Here is a 17,902-nt window from a genome sequence, read left to right on the forward strand (position 1 = left end):
TAAAAAAAAAAAAAAGAATCTAGTTAATTTGATGCTATACTCAATTAAAAAGTGGTCATTTTTTGCGCAGGGTATATCACAGAAATCAAGTATAATTTATCCATTTTAAAATGTATAACAAAACTTGTTATTACTCCTTCTGTAGTATCAAAGAAGTGCTATATTTGGATAAATGTGCAAGTTGATTTAGTTCAACATCTCCAATGTTTCATATATGCGTGCTGCAAATAACTGACTGGGGCACCACAGTGGCTTTTTAAGTGTAGTGATTATTCACTTAAAAACTGCATCTCATCTGACCTATCAGTAGCACCTGAAGCTTATCTATTTTAGGTCCTTAAGGTTAGGCTTACAGAAAGAAGAGAATCATACAGAATGTTTTGTAAAAATAGCCAACTTTATATTTTCAGAGTACTAAGACAGCTTTACAAACAGGATGATATGCACGCACTCATCCAAAAGCAGAGGAACCGAAGCCCTGAATTTATCAGAAAGCCAAAACAAAAGAAAAGAAACAAAACAACCACACTCAAAAACCAAAACAACAAACACAGGAAGCAAAGGAGTACAAATGGACCCCTTGAACATCACATTCGTTCTGCACAGTGCACATGGCACTTGTGAAACTGGAGCAATCTGTCACATAACCATTGCAAGTGTTTCAACATTATATATATATTACATATTAACAAGTGGGAAGGAAGTTGAAATAAGCATGTAGTAGGTTAAAAAATAACCATTACTTCTTACAACTTCATGCAGGTTTAAATGAATGCATGGCCAAACAAAGCTTTGACAGCAAGAAGGTAACAAAAGATGGCATGTTACATAAACAATGTATATAAAAGAAGCTGGTGGTGGGGAGGAATCTGTGCCAGAATTGGGGGTAGTAATAAGGGGCGATTCTCATTTACATATTGACAGAATTTGGTCGACATACAACCGAGTGCCGGGTCCCCCTCTCCAATTCTCTTCAACACACACTTCCACACAACCACACTTGGAAGGAAAACAACAGGAAATGTCTTTGCTCCCTGTTGAACTTTCTCCCTTCAGAGTTGGTCCGTAGGGGCTATGGTCACTTTAGTCGCACATCTCCTCTGGCAACTCATGGGGGTTGAGGATGCCGGGCACAGACATCTGGAGCTTGTGTTTTTCTTCCTGGGCTTGGCGCAGAGCTGTCTCTCTCTCCTCCAGGAAGAGGTCTGACGTGTCCTCACCAGCAAACTCCTGCAAGACCACACAAGTGGACGGTTTGGAAATTTGGATTCATTTGGGTGTGTTGTGCTCCTTAAACCACACAGTTTCAACACCAGTGCTTTTAAATTCAACTCTTCTACTCTTAAATTCTATTCTTCTACTAAGAAGCAGGTGTCTGCAGTGTTTTCATTGATGAATAATATCTTTATGCTCATGTAAATTTGAGCACAAAGGTTGGCATACTTTGGATCCAAGCTAAGAATCATTGCTCATTGACTTTTGTGTTGGCAAAGTCAATTTCTAGCTGACAAGTTTTTTTGGCCATTTTCTCACCTTGATCTGCACAAGGAAGTCCCTTAGGTGCTCCTTAAAGGCTGGGATATCCTGATTGAGGCTGAATAGACCCGTCACAAACACCTTCACCTGGGCACTGTAGATAAAACATTCAATGAGCCTCAAGTCTGGAAAGTACAACTTGTAAAACTGTGGTCAAAAATAACATCTGTTGTAATTCTGCAACAGTTTAATTTTTTGGCCTCATATTCAAGAAAAAAAGCACCTTTCAAAACACTCAAGGACACTTTACAGAACAAATAAGACAAGCATAAAAACAGGAAATGAACACAATAATAAAACAAAGCAACTAAAAGTCCTGCCCCCCACGGTAATACAATGAAATGAAGGAACAGAAAGAAGAAGAGAAGAGGAGGATCTGAGGCACCGGGATGGGATCTGTACCATGTCAGAGAGTTATGGTGGGGGGAGAGAGAATGAATAGCCTTAAATGTGTGGAGGAGTATTTTGAAATTAATACGGAGTTGAACCAGGAAGCAGTGAAGCTGCTTCAGGATAGGTGTGATGGTGAGTAGAGGGAGTCCTAGTAATAATACGGGCAGCAGAGTTCAAAGCAAGGTTCAGCTGACTTACTCTTGGAGGTGGGGGAAGGCTGTCTTGAGCAGGTTGGCGATGTACTCCTGGACATGTCCCTGATTGTTGGCTGGGCTTGCAGCACTCAGAGCAACACTAACTTTCCCCTCTTCCACCAGGTTAAACATATACGCCAAGATGGTGGCATGCATCGTTAATCCTAGAGAAAGGGCAGAACAACACGCTGGTTATTTAGTTACTGGCTGGTCTTATAAAAAAAACTGGCTCCTGACTACACTGAAAATGGAGTGCTGCATCATTATTGTATTTATATAAAGGTCAAACTGAGAAGCCTTTATAATTGTGTGATGATACATTCATAATCTCTTTACCTGCAGTGTGAGATGTATCCGTGACCACAGAAAAGATGTGCTGCAGAATGTCACAGAAGTACGTCTGGTAGAAGCTCTGCGCTGCTGCTTCCTCTGCAGAAACATTCTGCAGGAGAGTATATAGGATCTGCAAGCCTGCAAAAGAGGATGCGACATCCTTTAGATCAGCAGAGATTTGAGAAGAATCTGCACTACATACACGTAAGGTCAGTTTCAAATTTTGCATATTACTTGATATTGTATTGTGTGGTATATTACTTTTATTTTGAACTGTTGTGCTCCATATTTCTATTCCAGCACTGCACTAGAATAAAAACACTAACTGTGCATCATATCTTCAGCTGTTCAATATTTTTATCCCATCCTTACTTATCTTATACGTAGTCTCACTTCATTTGTTGAAAAAGTTTAGATTCTCTCTCTTTTAAGCATTTTTATACCTATTGGCTGCCTCTTGTTAACCCCCCCCCCAAAAAAAAAAAACTAAAAAAACTAAACTAAACAGGAACAGCTTGTGAACAGTTTATGGCTCATATGATCAGTCTCAGAGCTGATCACATTAGGGATACCCGATCTCAACAACATCACATCGAATCAAAAGCAGAAAAAAAGCATCTCCCTCTGTGTTGTCTGAACAATCTAACAGGGTTAGTGCTTTCAGTTCAGACCTGTGTCAGCCACATTTCTCATCGTATGCTTAAAAGCCCAGATGATGGAGTCCAGGATCAGTTTGAACTGAGCTGGGGCAATAGATAGGAAGGCTGGGAAGCACTGGGAGGTGGCAGCCTGAAGGAGGTAGAAGAAATGGGTTCTGTGTTCTGGAAATTCTTCAAAGTCCTACAGGCATAAATGGAAAACAAGGAGTTAAGAAGGGTTATAAACTGTTCAACTTTAAATTTTTATTCTATTCTATCAGATACAGTTAAATCAACTCAGTTAAACCTTGTTTATCATGTTCAGAGTGCACTCGAAGACAGCGTCAAAGATCATGGGAATTTCTCCGGTGATATGGACTCCCAACTTGTTCACAATGGTTGCCATGGTGCTGAGGACCTCAGGCTCCCGGGCAGCTGGAACATTCCTCTGGTAGTCTATGAGCACAGCTTCCAGCAGGGGAGGCACAAAGTTCTCTGCCACCTGAACCAAAGGAACGGCAGCAATTATGATGGGTGTTTCACACCCTCATATTTTATTAATCCTTTATTTATCCAGGTAAAAAATCTCATTGAGATTAAAAATCTCATTTCCAAGAGAGACCTGGCATCATGGCAACAAAAGTCACATACCACATAGGTATATAACATTTAAAACAAATACAATATCCCATACAAACATGTGTAAAATATACAATAACAGATCAAATTAAAAGTACATTAAAAACAATCACACTGAGTAAAAGAGCTGTTCTCTCGTTCCTTTAAGACAGATATTAAAAGATTTTGAATAACTCTTTAGTATAACACACCATTAACTACTGGAGCCTTAAAAATATAATTAGAAGGTGAAAACTGACAACTCCTTTTACAATAATTTACTACATTTACAGACATTTGACTTTAACCATGACAGATTTTAGTTAAGCGTTTCATTAACACAATTTTAACATTATTAATTTGCACTCTAGCTTCAAAATAATAATAGTGCCCATTTTCCAGAGACAGTGAAGGTTTGAAAGAACATGCTTTGGTCATACTTAGGGTTATAGCAGGGAAAAAAATCTAATTTAAGCTTCTCATTGTTTCTGAGGGGAAAAGAAACCCATGCTTACATGCAAAGCAGTTATTACAATTTTCAGTTTGTTACCTGCAGCATTTATTTCTTCATTGCTAAATAAATGCAGGAGGGGTTTTATATGAATTACTGCTCGAAACAGAAGTCTCCATAAACACAGATTTGAATCTGTTTCATTAGAGAACAGACTAGAGGAAACAAAACAAGGCCAGGCTCACCATCTGAGGGTCATTGGAGCGACTGACCCAGCCAGAGATTAATTTTAGCGTCTCTCTCTTTACGGTCCTCATACTCCTAATCAGAGGCTGCTTAGTCACCATCTCACCTGTACAAACGAGAAAAACCAACAAGTTTAAGTGGCTGACGTCTCCAATGAGCACATACTGAGGATGAATAAACTTTCAAGGGTTTCATCAAAAAAACTTGGCAGTAAGTTTTTGCACATTATTTTTTTGGTCAAAATTATTACTGTGATTTACTGGTTATATTGTCACAACAGTGATGCTGTGTGCTTGAATTCCCATTTCTTTACTACTGTAGGTTTTATGTGGTAAGCAGTCTAACAGTACTTTATTGATAAGGCTCAAACATTAGTCTGGTTAATAAATTGAGGGAGAGCCCATAAACTTACCATTGCTTTGGACGGCTGAGGAAATGTTTTCACTTAGACATTTGTAGACGTTGAGCATGTCCAGGTAGATGCGTCCTAGCTGGACAACAAAGGGATGGCCAACAGCTTTGCAGGCTCTGACGTTTGTCTTGAGGATGCTGCCCAGCTGACGCACCGTCTCTGCATCCTTCAGGATATCCACATTCTGTAGCACAAGTCCATGTTAAAGATTAAGCACACACTAACAAAACAGAAGTGGGCTGCAGGCTGCCTTATTGACAATGTAACAGCACTGGCACATTACATGGTTTCTCACCTTAGTGGCTTGCTGGATGATGCTGTCCCACACCTGATTAGGCAGCAGCATGTATTTCTCTATCAGAAGCTCTTGAACAGCCTGGTCTGTCTGAGCTCCAATCATGTAGCCCACTGCCTCATAAAATGTATGAACCTGCAGGAATGGGACTGGGCTTAATTCTAACATAGACCTTTGTCAACATGTAGGTTTGGAACTTAGCAAACGAAAAGTTCTACTGCAAAACACAATTTCCATCCCGTGAAAGTCTGACAGACGCACTTAAACCTATTTAACAGCAGAACTATAACAAAACCACGTGAATAAGTCCAGACACTGGGCAGGGCTCACCTGCTGAGGCTGCAGGTCACAAATGATGGTGTTGATGTTGTTCAGAATCTCATCTATAAAGGGCATCACCTCTCCCACCTGAACCTGCACAAAATGACGGCGGCACTTTTGGGCTATCTTGATGAAAGTATCACATGCCATGTCCTGAACGCCATCATGTGTCTCTGTGCGAGGAAAAAGAGAATAAGCCGAACAAAATCACAATAAGCCTTATTCATTGACAGCAGTGTAACAATGCTTTGCATCGTTTCAACATTCTCCTAACACCAAGCATCAGAAAAACACAAAAATTCAGCACAAAATATCTCACCATGCATAAACTCAAACAGCTTGTTGACGACCGTCTTGAGGAACTTCCAATGGGCTCGCAGGAAGCGAGGATACTGACCCACGATATACATGATGTTTGATGCTATTATGGCCTTGTTGTCTTTGCCTCTTTTCTGCTCACACAAGCCAAGCAGGTCCTGCGATTGTAACACACCTAATCAATTTATATTGTTTGGTGTTACAGAGACTGACAAAATCTAAACATATTTTTCAGCCATACTGATGCCATACTGTGTTAATGACATGTGCTACAACAATGTATGTTTCACCTTGATGACAGTCACAAGGAACCTCTTTTCATCCTCCTCATGCATCGCTCCGCTGATGGAACCAATGGCCCAGCACAGCATGTTCAGGTTTCTCCACGACCACTCGGTGCCATTCACCTGGTTGTGAAGCTTCTCTGTCATGATGCGTTCAGTATCAGCATAGTCCAGATGAGTCAGATACACTGTGCACAAAGAGAGAGTTACTTAATACAAAGTGCCAATATAACCAGTAAGTGCTGCTGACCACACCATTTTAATAACAAGATGCCAGATCTTTTAATAAACCCATTTTTGGTTTTCATAAATTTAAAGAAAAAAAATTAATCCTCTTTGAGACCCCACAGGAGCAGCATACATTACTGAAGCATAAAATTACAACTGAAAGGTCTTAAATGTTGAATAACAGCCTGGTACATACAGGACGTAACTTGACAGTGAGAAAAACCCCTGAAAACTGCACAATTAAAATATTTTATAAATATAAATAAGTAATATTATAAATATAATATTTTATAGTTAGTCACAAAGACCGTTAACAACTTACCAAGAGTCTCTCTCATGTTCTTGTAAAGGTTGATTGCATCTGTGTCCTTCATAAACTCCCTGACCACTTCGCCCTGATCGTTCTCCACCACGAGCACTTCCTCTGGTTTGGCCATACGGCTCACCATCAGTAGACGCACCTGAAAGAAGACAGGGATATAGAGAGTCAGTTAGACACATCAGTTTTGTAAGAACAGTGTAAAAAATGCAATTATTTTGTTTTAGATGTTTGCAAGCATTTTATGCCATTTAAAAAAAAACATGACCAATAAATAATCATAACAATATGATTGTAATGCTGTTCAATATAATCATAAGTTGCATTTGGGACAAGAGTGTGACCTCTTAATCCACTGACATTTTGAGGATACAATCTCTGTGTGTGCGTGCGTAATAGCAGCCCAACCTGGGAGAGCACAGGTAGGTAAAGGTGTCTGCGTGGTGGGACATCAGAGAGCAGTGGAGTGCTGGAAGTGGAGAAGGGACTCTCTCTGTAGAGTTCAGCTGCCAGGTGGTTCCAGTATTCCAAACAGATCTTAAAGATCTCCGTCTCCTCCACTTCTGACACCAGCAGCATGTAGTGCAGCGCCTGCAGACAGGACAAAGTGTGGTGAGGCTGGACAACTTTAAATGTTTCAAGTCAACTGATGAAACAAAGGGATGTATGTCATTATTCAAACTTCTATTCTTTTTTTAAAGTGGGGGTTATTATGTCATGACTCTTCTGGTCAGTCACAGACTAGTTAAATTATCCTGTTGTAGGTAAAATGTGGTGGTCATCCACAATTACATAACAATGGGTTCTCCAACATCAGACGAAAATAAAGAACCAGCCAGTCAAGAATCACAGCTCTCACAGATGAGAAGCTCAAAAGAAGCTGAAAGAAGAAAATCAGCTGTCAAAGAAAAGATTCTGGCATCTTCATGGACTCACTGGAAAAAGTCTGACTGAAACAAAACACTTTACAGTGGTTTTATAAATGTTGATTTCTTGTGTGTAAAAGTAAGTGATAAGGATTCCATTTCTTGGAATCAACATAATCTCAGGTGCATTTATGAAGATGTTTCCTATCCTTAAAATCTTTGTGCTTCAGAACAGATATAGGACAACTAGGTCTTCTCAGGTCAGTTATTCGTTCAGTATGGATGTACTCAGTGCTTTAGTACTGACATTTGCAAGACAGAAAACTTTTATAACACGATCAGATGCAATACACTTCTTTATAGTGAGCTTTTTAAAGTCAAAAGATCTCAGGATATTCCTCACTTTCTTTAACCAAATGTGGGACATAGTATGCCCTGAATTTGTTGGTTTCAAGCATAATCAAGTAGTCTTCATTGGCTGTCCTATAAATATAGTATGAAGATAATATAATGGTACAGTTTGTAATTTAAATAATCTCCCTTTTACTTTTTAAGCAACTTCCTGATTTCCTGGTCCACTTGTCCTTAGCGTTTTATATTTCATAAAACAAACAGATAAGTTATGTTTACATAATCAAAATTAATGAGCCTTTTTATGGTTAAATTGCAGTACAGATTACTGATATTTCCTGTGCTACTCTCATTCTTCACAGTTCCCAGAACAATTAACTATCTATACTTATTTAAGTGGAAAAGAGAAAGGTCGACCATCCCAGTGTAATTGCTTCAAAATGTATACCATTGCAAAAGTGTAATAAGTAGGGATGGGTACCGGTATCGGCACCGGTTCTGACATAAACGGTAGTAACCAGACCAAAAAGCAGCGCACATTTCGGTGCTTTATTTTCCTGAGCTGTGATGCACTTTAGATTCTAGCCAATCAGTTTACGTTTCCGAGGATAGTAGGCGGGTCCAGGTACGTACGTTCTTTTAGAGCAGAGCTACAGATTAAAATGCCCAAAGCGAAGCGGTCAAAAGTCTGGCTGTACTTCACAGCAAAATATGGAAACTCAGCAGCAACAAGTGCTTTAAGCTGATACTGTGATACTGTCAAAGGAAGTAACACCTCGAATCCGATGAAACACCTGGCGACGCATAATGGTTTTTTTTTTTTAAAGCCGAAAAATGCGGCGTATTTGATAGCTTGCTGCGAGACCTCACACCGAGCACATCTACTGCGGGTGTGGTGCCTGTTATGGGACCCAGAGTTAGCAACATCCCCAAAAACACGAAGAGGAGAGTCCTGGCCCCTAGCCCTGCCAGTGTAGCAGAAATGATGAGGATGATGATGCAGCAGCAGCCGTTCTTCTCTGCGTGAGTAGCTTAATGTTGCACGTGTATAATTTACGTTGAGTAGGCTAACCACGTTATTACATTAATGCATGTAAGGTGAACTAGCAAACAGCATTGTAGTTACATGCGGCTGTCTTCTTGTTTGATGGCAGATACTCCCTTCACCCTGGCCAAAAAGGCTAAAATGACCAAAGAAAAAGTGGAAAACAGTTAAACATGAGAGGTTTTTGGACAAAATTGGTGTTTTTTTCCATTGTTTAAGCACTGCTTCCAGCCAAGAGTGATACCATATATGCCCCATAGCTGCAGAAAAGGCTAACATTGTTATCTTTTTACAAAAAAAAAAAAAAAAAAAAAAAAAAAAACAGCTGAACATGAGAGGTTTTTGGACCAATTTTGTGTTCTCCATTCTTTAAGCACCGGTTTGAGCACCGGCACCGTTTCAAAAGTACCGGTTTGGCACCGGTATCGGATAAAACCTAAACGATACCCATCCCTAGTAATAAGGACAAAATGCATGAGGAGAAAAAGAAAATCTGGCAGTCACCTGATACAGAAAGGGATGCTAATATAGACAAAATGACTGTAAGCCACAACATGAGAGTTCAGGGTCCACATGAAAAAAGAAACAAACAAACAAAAAGAAAAACAGTGAAAATGTTCTCGTTTGTGTTGCTGTGTTGTCCGCCTACCTCCATGAGTGTCTCGCGTAGGTTGGGCCTTTTCTCAATGAGCTGGCCATGTTCTTTGAGGAAAGTGCAGAGGAACAAGCTCAGATTCTGAATAAAGTTTTGTTCGTCATCCTTCCCATTGGCGTACGCCACTCTGATGTTTGTGTTTAAAGGCAGCATCTGGCCAAACAGCAAAAAAAAAAAAAAGAGAGAGAGAGATTACTGCAAAGCCTTATAATTATTAATTTATCTTCAAAGCTTTCATTGAATCCATTTGGGGTTTTGTTTGTGGACATTGCATTTGCTGTAATCAAGTTTTATCTTATACTCAACTATGAGACCACTCAAGATTCAACTTTAATCTAAAACTAGAATATAAACCACAAAGTTATACCAGAAACACTGCCTGTTAAGGAATACTGGGTGATAACGTTTAGTATAGTTTCATTTAAGGAATGTTTTAATGAATATCATGTAAAGTAAGGACCAGGTTTACTTATAACTTTAGAAATGTAAAATTTTCTGGTAACTAAAGAAACCCTGATCTTATATTCATTACATTTTATAATCTTCTGTTCAGATAATTTGTCAGGCCACAGCTACGCAGAAAACTTCTCCATCTCATGCACTAGCATCATTTTGTTCTTAGATAGTCAGAGTGGAGCCTGAAGTACTAAAGTACATAGAAAAGTACTTAGTACAGAGACTCTGGAGAGAATAAACGATGACTTATCAAGTAAGAGTTTAAATGTTTGATAAAGTACAGTTTACCTATTGATAGACACTGATGTACAACATAAAATGGGCTACAACGAAACAGTTCTACAGTACAAATAAAGTCTATGACCTGACTTGCTATAGCACCATATGTCAGTCTGCTCAATGTTACAGACGACATAATATTCTTGTGTGTGAAACACAGCTGTGATTATTACATGATTCATTCAGAAAAGCCTGAGCTCATGCAATGGTCTCAGAAAGGATTAAACTCTTCACTTTAGCCTAAGGCACTCTGTACAAGCACATTCACAATACACAGCACAGTGAAAGTAGTTGGTTTTAAATTAAACTCTGTATTTTAATTTGTGAACAGAAAGTACTAAACTATCCACTGCTTCCTCTCATGCTTTGTGTATTTGGGCAGTTTTTGAAACTTATCTGCTGTTGTAAACAGAGCAACTCAGCAAAACTGTTGAATTCACACATACACACACTGAAAAACATTTATGCCCATTTCTGAATGGACTAAGGAAAATTTCTTACTTAATCTACATTTATTTTGGGTCTTTCTTTTACTGAGAGACTGACAGCCTGTGCTGCCTGTTGAGCTTTTGTGGAGGTGGAAGGTTGGAGATTTGTGTGTAATAACTCAAACGGTATTTGTAAGCACGTTGTAACACTGAGTGCAATTAATGCAAGAGGCACTCAATACTAATTGGGTCTGAGTGCATACCTGTTTGAGCTGGGACATGGTGAGGGTAAAGAGGTTGACAAACTGCTCCTCATACTGGTTCACGCTCACACCAGCGATCTCAGTCAGACATTTCAGAGTCACATTGCGAAACATGGGTACGTTCAAGAACTGAAAAAGAAAACAGCAGGTCAGTGCTGACATGTCTATTTTTCTTGCTCCTATAATTTGTGATGAAGGAATGCATTTCTTACATGCATACAAGTTAGCTGGTTAACAGCCTTGACTCAACAACTATGATAGTGACAGACTCACATTTAGTCAGCTCAGGGCTCACAAAAATCGCTAGCCCCGGGACGTCGGGCTAGCGAGTTTTGTGAGCCCTGCAGCTGTAACCAGTTCAGATCAATTTGACGATTTTATGATCATTATCTAGCACCAACTGCTTTATATGCATGTAATAAATGACTGATTCCTGACCAAACCAATGACACAACGAGTTCTGGATTAATGGCGATATTTCCACAATATTGTTATGCATCTTTAGGATGAACCACCATAGCTCAGACGGTGGGATCCCTTTGAACTGATAAAGTTGTCAAAATTTAAGGTTAAAACCTTTTCGAAGTTTCTACTTGTAATTGATTCCATGTGCAAATCTGAGCATTTGTTCTTAGACACTTTGCGTGACAACATTAATTTAACTGGCCTTACCATGCCATGTCAGTGTTTTTCAGTATAACCAGACTCACAGACATACTGTATCACGCTGTATTAGAGTTAATTATTTCAAGTTTTATTTAATGAAAGAGTATCATCTGGTTTACCTTGTAGACCAACGTGCTGATGAGTTTCGTCTCAAAGATGTAACCTAAAGGAATCCAATTCAAAAAGCGGAGTAAAGTCTCCAGGGTAGCGTGGACCAGTGGGGCATTTTGGGAATTTTCCTATGGAGAAGAATTATACACATCAAATTGAGGTATTGAGACTTGCACAAAATGTTTTGAAAACAACTACGAAAAAAAATTGTTTGTCTTACCATTACAAACTGGCACAGCTGGAATATTTGGGAGAACTCATTGCACATGCTGACAGGGAAAAGAGAGCGGAGTGTAAGTACTCATCATCTGGATTTTTTTTTTTGTTTTTTTTTTTAAAGCTCTCACCCTTTTCCCCCAAGTCTAGCGGAGTCTACCGTGGCACCCAATGAGCCAAATGACCAACAATCTGGCTTTGCGTTGACCAGATTAACAAATGGTAGTAAATTTTACATACTGCTGCTAAAACCAATTAAAGTGGAGTCTCACTCAGGATGTCAGAGTTCACAATCTTCCCAGCCTTCTTTTGGGATAATTGCTACATTTTGTTAACAAAAGGTGCAATCTTACATCTACACAGCTTTTTTGGGGGAATCATCAGTATACAAATGCATACAAATTACAATATAACCTGCAGGTTTTGGAATGCAGTATGACTGATCGAAATATGCAATGGAAACGCGAGAATGCACAACATCAAAAAAAATATGATATCTCTAACTGTGCCTGATTGGACTGAAAATAAAAGACTCAAAATCAACAATGAACCAATATTTCTCCTTCTTTCAGTATTCAGTACTCAAATGTAAGACCTGACGTCCACTATTTGCTCGACATAAGTTATACAGTATATCAGATCAGTTACCTGTCTTTGAGATGCTTGGCCTTCACCTGGGTCATCTGGCCACTGGAGAAGTCAAACACCTCTTCACTGAGCAGTTTGAGGATGATCATGTTGTTCTGACAGAGGCTCTCACTGGTCCGACTTGCACCCACAATATCACTTATAAAAGTGGGCCAGTGTTTGGGCCATTCCTGCTTCAGGATCTAAAAGTCCAGAAATAGAGCTCATCATCAGCATCATTGCTTTATGTCAAACAATAATAATGTACACTATATCAAACATTAAATGCCTATTTACCTGTACAAGGATCATGTTGAGTTTTGAAATGTATACCCCCTCTTTCTGCAAATAAACATAAAAAAGGTTACATGTTATGTTAGCTGTTAACTATTAGCAACTACCCAATAGCCACATTAGCCATTTTTAATCAGTCACGTAACAGCTAGCAGACTATGGTTAGAAAAAAGATTAATAAATGGTGCAGGGCTGACTGGGTCATGGATAGAATATTGAGCAGTAACAGACTGGATTACGGACACATGGGAAACTAGATGGGTTGCTGGCTGTGCAGAGCAGCAGGGGAACAGTAGCTGAACAGTGGAGAGAATGTGACAAACTACTCTGAGCAAATTTTGGAGGTGAAGTGAAGAGCTGCAGAGTGAGGCAGGACAGAGTGAACACTGGATGAGCAAGAGGTTGCAGATCCGGTGAAGAGAAGGCAGATGTGTACAAGATGATATACTTTTCTGCTTTTGGAATAATTTATCCATGTGTTAATTATGCATTTCTTATTTTGTTGTTGCCAGCCATAACTTCAGTTTTGAAGTGCAACCAATCAGTGAGTGATTGGTTCAATCTGCTTCACAGTGAACACTCTTGGTTTTTTATCGTTTTTATATTAGCATAAATACATTATTATTTGTAGTTTTTCTATAATCCTCTTTGTCTTCAATGATTAAAAAAATATATCTTGATATGTTAGGTATTCTGCAGTTGTACCCTTTATCTATTGATATGTTTTAAAATATATTTTAACTTCAGTCTATAATGAAATCTAAATCATTTGTAAAATTAATACATCAAGTTTTTCAAGAAATGATGTCTTTGCCATTACTTCTGTTGTTGCACAATGTGGTCAAACTTCCCTGTGGTATCAAAAATTGTGTCAAGTATTCTCCTGAACATCAGAACAGAGTTTGAAATTCTAATATCGGGACAACCCTATTACAATGACACGAGTATGTTTAAGTGCACCATATCACACAGGACACCTTACCTCCATGTTCGCAGGATCAGAAGAAGTCTTGATAATCAGTCCAACAACATACTTCTTGATTCCTGAAAACACAGACATGTGTTGTTCAGAGAAAACTGATTACACCTTTCAGACAAATAACATATCTGAGGAAGAAAACACACAGATATCCTGATTAATGTCATTAGGGTGATTTTTACCTTCACACTGATTTCTTGGAAGAATCTTCCAGCGTGTTTTGATGACTGTCTCCAGAATCTGAAGAGCATAATACTATTTGGGAGGGGAAAAAAGAAAAAAAAAAGAAAAGATGAGTTAGAGCTCTGAAAAAGACTCAATCCTTTCATCACGATTTACAAGCAAAAACAAGAGCTAACCTCAGGAGAGTCTTTGCACTGTCATGTCTCCACGGTGACCCCATGTGGACAGCTTTGTGCAGCCCAAAATTGATGACCCATGGTCTTTAGACATTGATATTACTGGGGCTGTCAACGAATATTCTAAATTCAATTATGTAATGGAATTCACAAAGTAATTAGACATTTAATTGTGCAAATTATTTGACTGTGGAAGGAGAACCCAGCAATGGCTGCGAAGGTGCAGCTCTGGCTGCGGCAGAGTTTAGATACACAGCTACTGGTGCGAGTGAGAAGTGACCTAATGTAATTAGTAAACGTAAGTGGATAAATATCAGCTACCAAAGATAAACACTATTAAGTCATAATATGCTTAATAGAAAAACCTTTAGCTTAAATGAATCTTTCAAGATATTTATATGGGTGTATTAACATAGTTATCAGTAACAGGCTAAGGCCTAATTCAGACTTTTTCGGTGCATCCTACAACATAACCTACATAAGTGGCCAATTGTGCATGGTATAATATGTGTTAATTATCATATGGTTATATCCTGCTGTTTTATATATGGTGCTAGTAGATAAAAACAAAAAGCTGGGATTTCCCCCCTCATCATTTTAAAGTCCTTATTGATGCTTTGATTATTAATCCATATATTGAGATGATGACTGCTCTCTCATTGATAAACTCAAAAACTGCAGTGAAGAAGTTCAAAGGAATTCACATGATGAATCAAAGGTACTGAACAGGCCTTTCACAATAGCTGTGGGCTGCAACTTGTAGTTACATCTTTAGGGAGATGCATTTCAGGTTACACTGTAAAGTTTAAGAGATATTTGTGCTCATGACAGACTTCCCACTTAAGCTTTAATCCCCAGTTAGTTTAGATGTAGTAGTTTGTTTTTAAAATACACAAAGTTAGCTCAAACTTGGTTTTACCTTTAATTTTTTGAAAAGCACCATGTGGTAATGACTGCAGAGAATTCACAAGCTAATTCTGCAGCAGTGACTTTACACCCACAGTCTTCAGGGAAATTTCTGATTTTGGTCAACTGATTGCAAAACAGTGGAACCTTAAATTTGCTGACTGATTTGGCTATTGAGAAAAGCTTCAGGCAGCACTGGTCCCTGATGGTTTGATTATGTCCTGTTATTTGTTCAAAAAGATCATTGCTGTTCAGCACATTGAATGCTTATTCTATATAACTTATAACTAATCAATTTATTCTGTTATTTTGTAATGTGCATTTATGTAACTTTCTGTTTAAATACATATACCAGAATATGTCTCTCACTGTACTACTTTGCCTTTTTCTGAGTGTGCAATATTCAAATAGTTGGAAAGTGTGTCTCTCTCTTTTTTCTTTTAAAGCAATAATCATACATGACCTTTGGTCAGTGTTGACAGGTAAAAAACTAATTGTAGACTTCAGCCACATATTTAGTCACTGTTCTTACACAAAATATATACAAGTGTGGAATTGGCATTGTTATAATAATTGAACTGTTATAAATGGACACATTAACCTTCAACACTTGCACCTCTCAAGCCCTACGAGTTAAGCATTTAACTCTCTTGCAACAGCAGCTGTGTGTACCTTAGACCAAAGACAAATAAGTGTGCATACTAAGCACAGTCTCAGAGCCATTATATACACAAATGGAGACAGTAGCAATGCCAAAAGAAGCCCAAAACAAACATTCTGACAGCACTGACAACTGAAGATAGCGTCACAAGAGTCTTTAAATCCGTGATCTAGTAAAAAAAGGCACAGCATGTAAGGCTGTCAAAAACTACTTATTTAAAGATAGTGAAGCATGACCCATTGACTGTACAAGATATCCAGTAAACACTAGGTCAATCATAATGATTTCTCACACCTCACCTCCCTGAAAGCCTAAGCCTTATGTGGATAAAGCAATAAGCTTCAGCTCACATTAATACACTGGTCTTCAACAGTGTAATAATGTAGCTCGTCTAAGGCCCTAGCATTCCTTAATACATGCTTGTTATGCTCACACCTTAGTTTTCATGTTCTGAGAGAACTCCAGGATGGTGTCGACTCTCGTCCAAGCATCAGGGTGGTCCTTCAAGTTTGTGAGCACTTCCTGGGCTACTCGTTGCTAGAAAAGAGCAACATAGTAGCAGTGGGTTTAGAGCAACTTAAAGTATACTTCAATTTAACATACATGTATTTGCTACAAGACAAGCTCCCAAACCCATTAGGGACTTGAAAGTAGCACTGCTTTGACTGAAGGTGAAACACATAAAACACACCTGGGATCCAATGTCATGATACATGGAGTTGACAACATTGTCCAACAGATTTATGTCCAATTTCTGGCTGAAGTCCAGCAGCTGTCTGGCTGGGTGATCTGCCAACATTGTCATTTCTGCTGGCATAGAGATTCTGACAGGGGAAACGAAGCAACAGAAACCTTAACCCCAACTTTTCTTTGGGGGAAAAGTAACAAAAGAACTACCAAACACAAAAGAACCGCATCTGTGATTAAAATTTGCAGTACAAGTGCTAAAAACTAAGCCTTTTAGTGTTGAAAATTTACACTGTAAATACTAACACATACTAGATAAGTGGAACGTAAAAAAAAATGGAATCGACAACCGATATTCTGGAGAAATAAATAAGTCAGAAACAGGTTATTCCGGTTTTGCCAGCCCCTCGTGGTAAAGTTATGACAGTCACTGAAACAAACCATAAACTGGCGAAACACGAAACAGCGCCGCCAACCCGCAAATACAGCATTCAACACACGTCCACTCAGATCCGTTTGCCACTATTGGGCGCAATTAAAGGTACCAGTTTACCAAGTACAATAACTTGTAAGACGTCTGAGTTCTATAACCGGTCATCATTACCAATGGTGGTTAGTTTCAAAACCGATACACCCTGACGTTAGTCTTAATAAGTTAATGGTGATCAGACGCGACTTACCTGATAGTTGGTGTCCGCTCGTCGAAAACTACTGATGGTTTTAATAATGTGAAACCGCTAAATACGATACAAACTAATTCGCAGCTTTATCTCATGGCACACGTTTACGTTACGCTGCCCTTAAAAGTCGTTAGCCAAAAGCTAATAGTAGCTTTCCTCGATTACACCAACAGTCGTAATTTAAAAATGCTGTCAAGCTGGATATTCATCGATTTTTTTTTTAGCGATATATTAAAGAATATCCGACGTTTCTTGTCTTTAGCCACTCTGAAACATAATTGGTAGGCTACCAGTTACATCCGACCAGGCTAATAGCAACTTAGCGTGCTAATGGAAAAGTCAATGATTTAGGTCCGCTGGCTAATGTAACATCAAGCTAAGCTAACACCAGAGTTTCACGTAGTCAGACTTGGAGTCGTATTCCGGGTCACAAAGTAAAAATAATCTCGTTTTATTTCTGGTTCTGTTCGCACACACTGTTGGGAAGCAAAGATGTTTAAGTGCGTGCAAGTGTGCTCTTCCTCTAAGCTCACGCTTCCAACCACGGACCGGTTAAAACCGGTTGAGACCGGGATATTCATTCTCGGTGTTTCGACCCGCCGAGCGCCGCGTAAAATTTGGACTAAGCACCCGCCTACTGAGCATCTAATTGGTTCAGCCATTGATTTCGTCACGCTTTATCATGGGCTGTTTGAAGCTGTCAATCTGGCTCATCTCCCTCCCCCTGTTTATCTTCCACTCTGACCTCTGCCTAAGGCCCAAAGCAACAAATACTGAATTACTTAAA

The 17,902-nt window shown here is 39.0% G+C and overlaps 1 protein-coding gene across 1 annotated transcript; it reads right to left on the bottom strand.

Annotated features, from left to right (window-relative positions):
* Nucleotides 1-378: 378 nt before the first annotated feature.
* Nucleotides 379-17,715, bottom strand: xpo1a (exportin 1 a). Its single transcript, XM_080880878.1, has 25 exons — nucleotides 17,116-17,715; nucleotides 16,440-16,572; nucleotides 16,184-16,285; nucleotides 14,005-14,077; nucleotides 13,826-13,887; nucleotides 12,847-12,891; nucleotides 12,571-12,752; nucleotides 11,927-11,975; nucleotides 11,715-11,834; nucleotides 10,930-11,058; nucleotides 9,498-9,656; nucleotides 6,995-7,177; nucleotides 6,590-6,728; nucleotides 6,046-6,227; nucleotides 5,757-5,913; nucleotides 5,447-5,610; nucleotides 5,117-5,251; nucleotides 4,822-5,005; nucleotides 4,409-4,515; nucleotides 3,402-3,596; nucleotides 3,128-3,296; nucleotides 2,460-2,594; nucleotides 2,128-2,287; nucleotides 1,534-1,630; nucleotides 379-1,230 (listed from the first exon to the last, which is right to left on the bottom strand). The coding sequence occupies exons 2-25, from the start codon at nucleotides 16,563-16,565 to the stop codon at nucleotides 1,084-1,086; spliced, it is 3,201 nt and encodes a 1,066-aa protein (XP_080737004.1). The 5' UTR covers nucleotides 16,566-16,572; nucleotides 17,116-17,715; the 3' UTR covers nucleotides 379-1,083.
* Between the last annotated feature and the right edge of the window lie 187 nt (nucleotides 17,716-17,902).

The sequence above is a fragment of the Rhamphochromis sp. 'chilingali' genome (assembly GCF_963969265.1).
Source record: "Rhamphochromis sp. 'chilingali' genome assembly, chromosome: 4".
Lineage (NCBI taxonomy): Eukaryota > Metazoa > Chordata > Actinopteri > Cichliformes > Cichlidae > Rhamphochromis > Rhamphochromis sp. 'chilingali'.

Excerpts from the sequence above, each read along its gene's own strand:
- xpo1a (XM_080880878.1), bottom strand. The coding sequence starts at position 16,565 with ATGCCAGCAGAAATGACAATGTTGGCAGATCACCCAGCCAGACAGCTG. Across the intron at positions 11,976-12,570 it reads GCCAAGCATCTCAAAGACAG|CATGTGCAATGAGTTCTCCC; the intron begins GTAACTGATCTG and ends TTTCCCTGTCAG. Across the intron at positions 6,729-6,994 it reads ACCTACCTGTGCTCTCCCAG|GTGCGTCTACTGATGGTGAG; the intron begins GTTGGGCTGCTA and ends GTCTTCTTTCAG.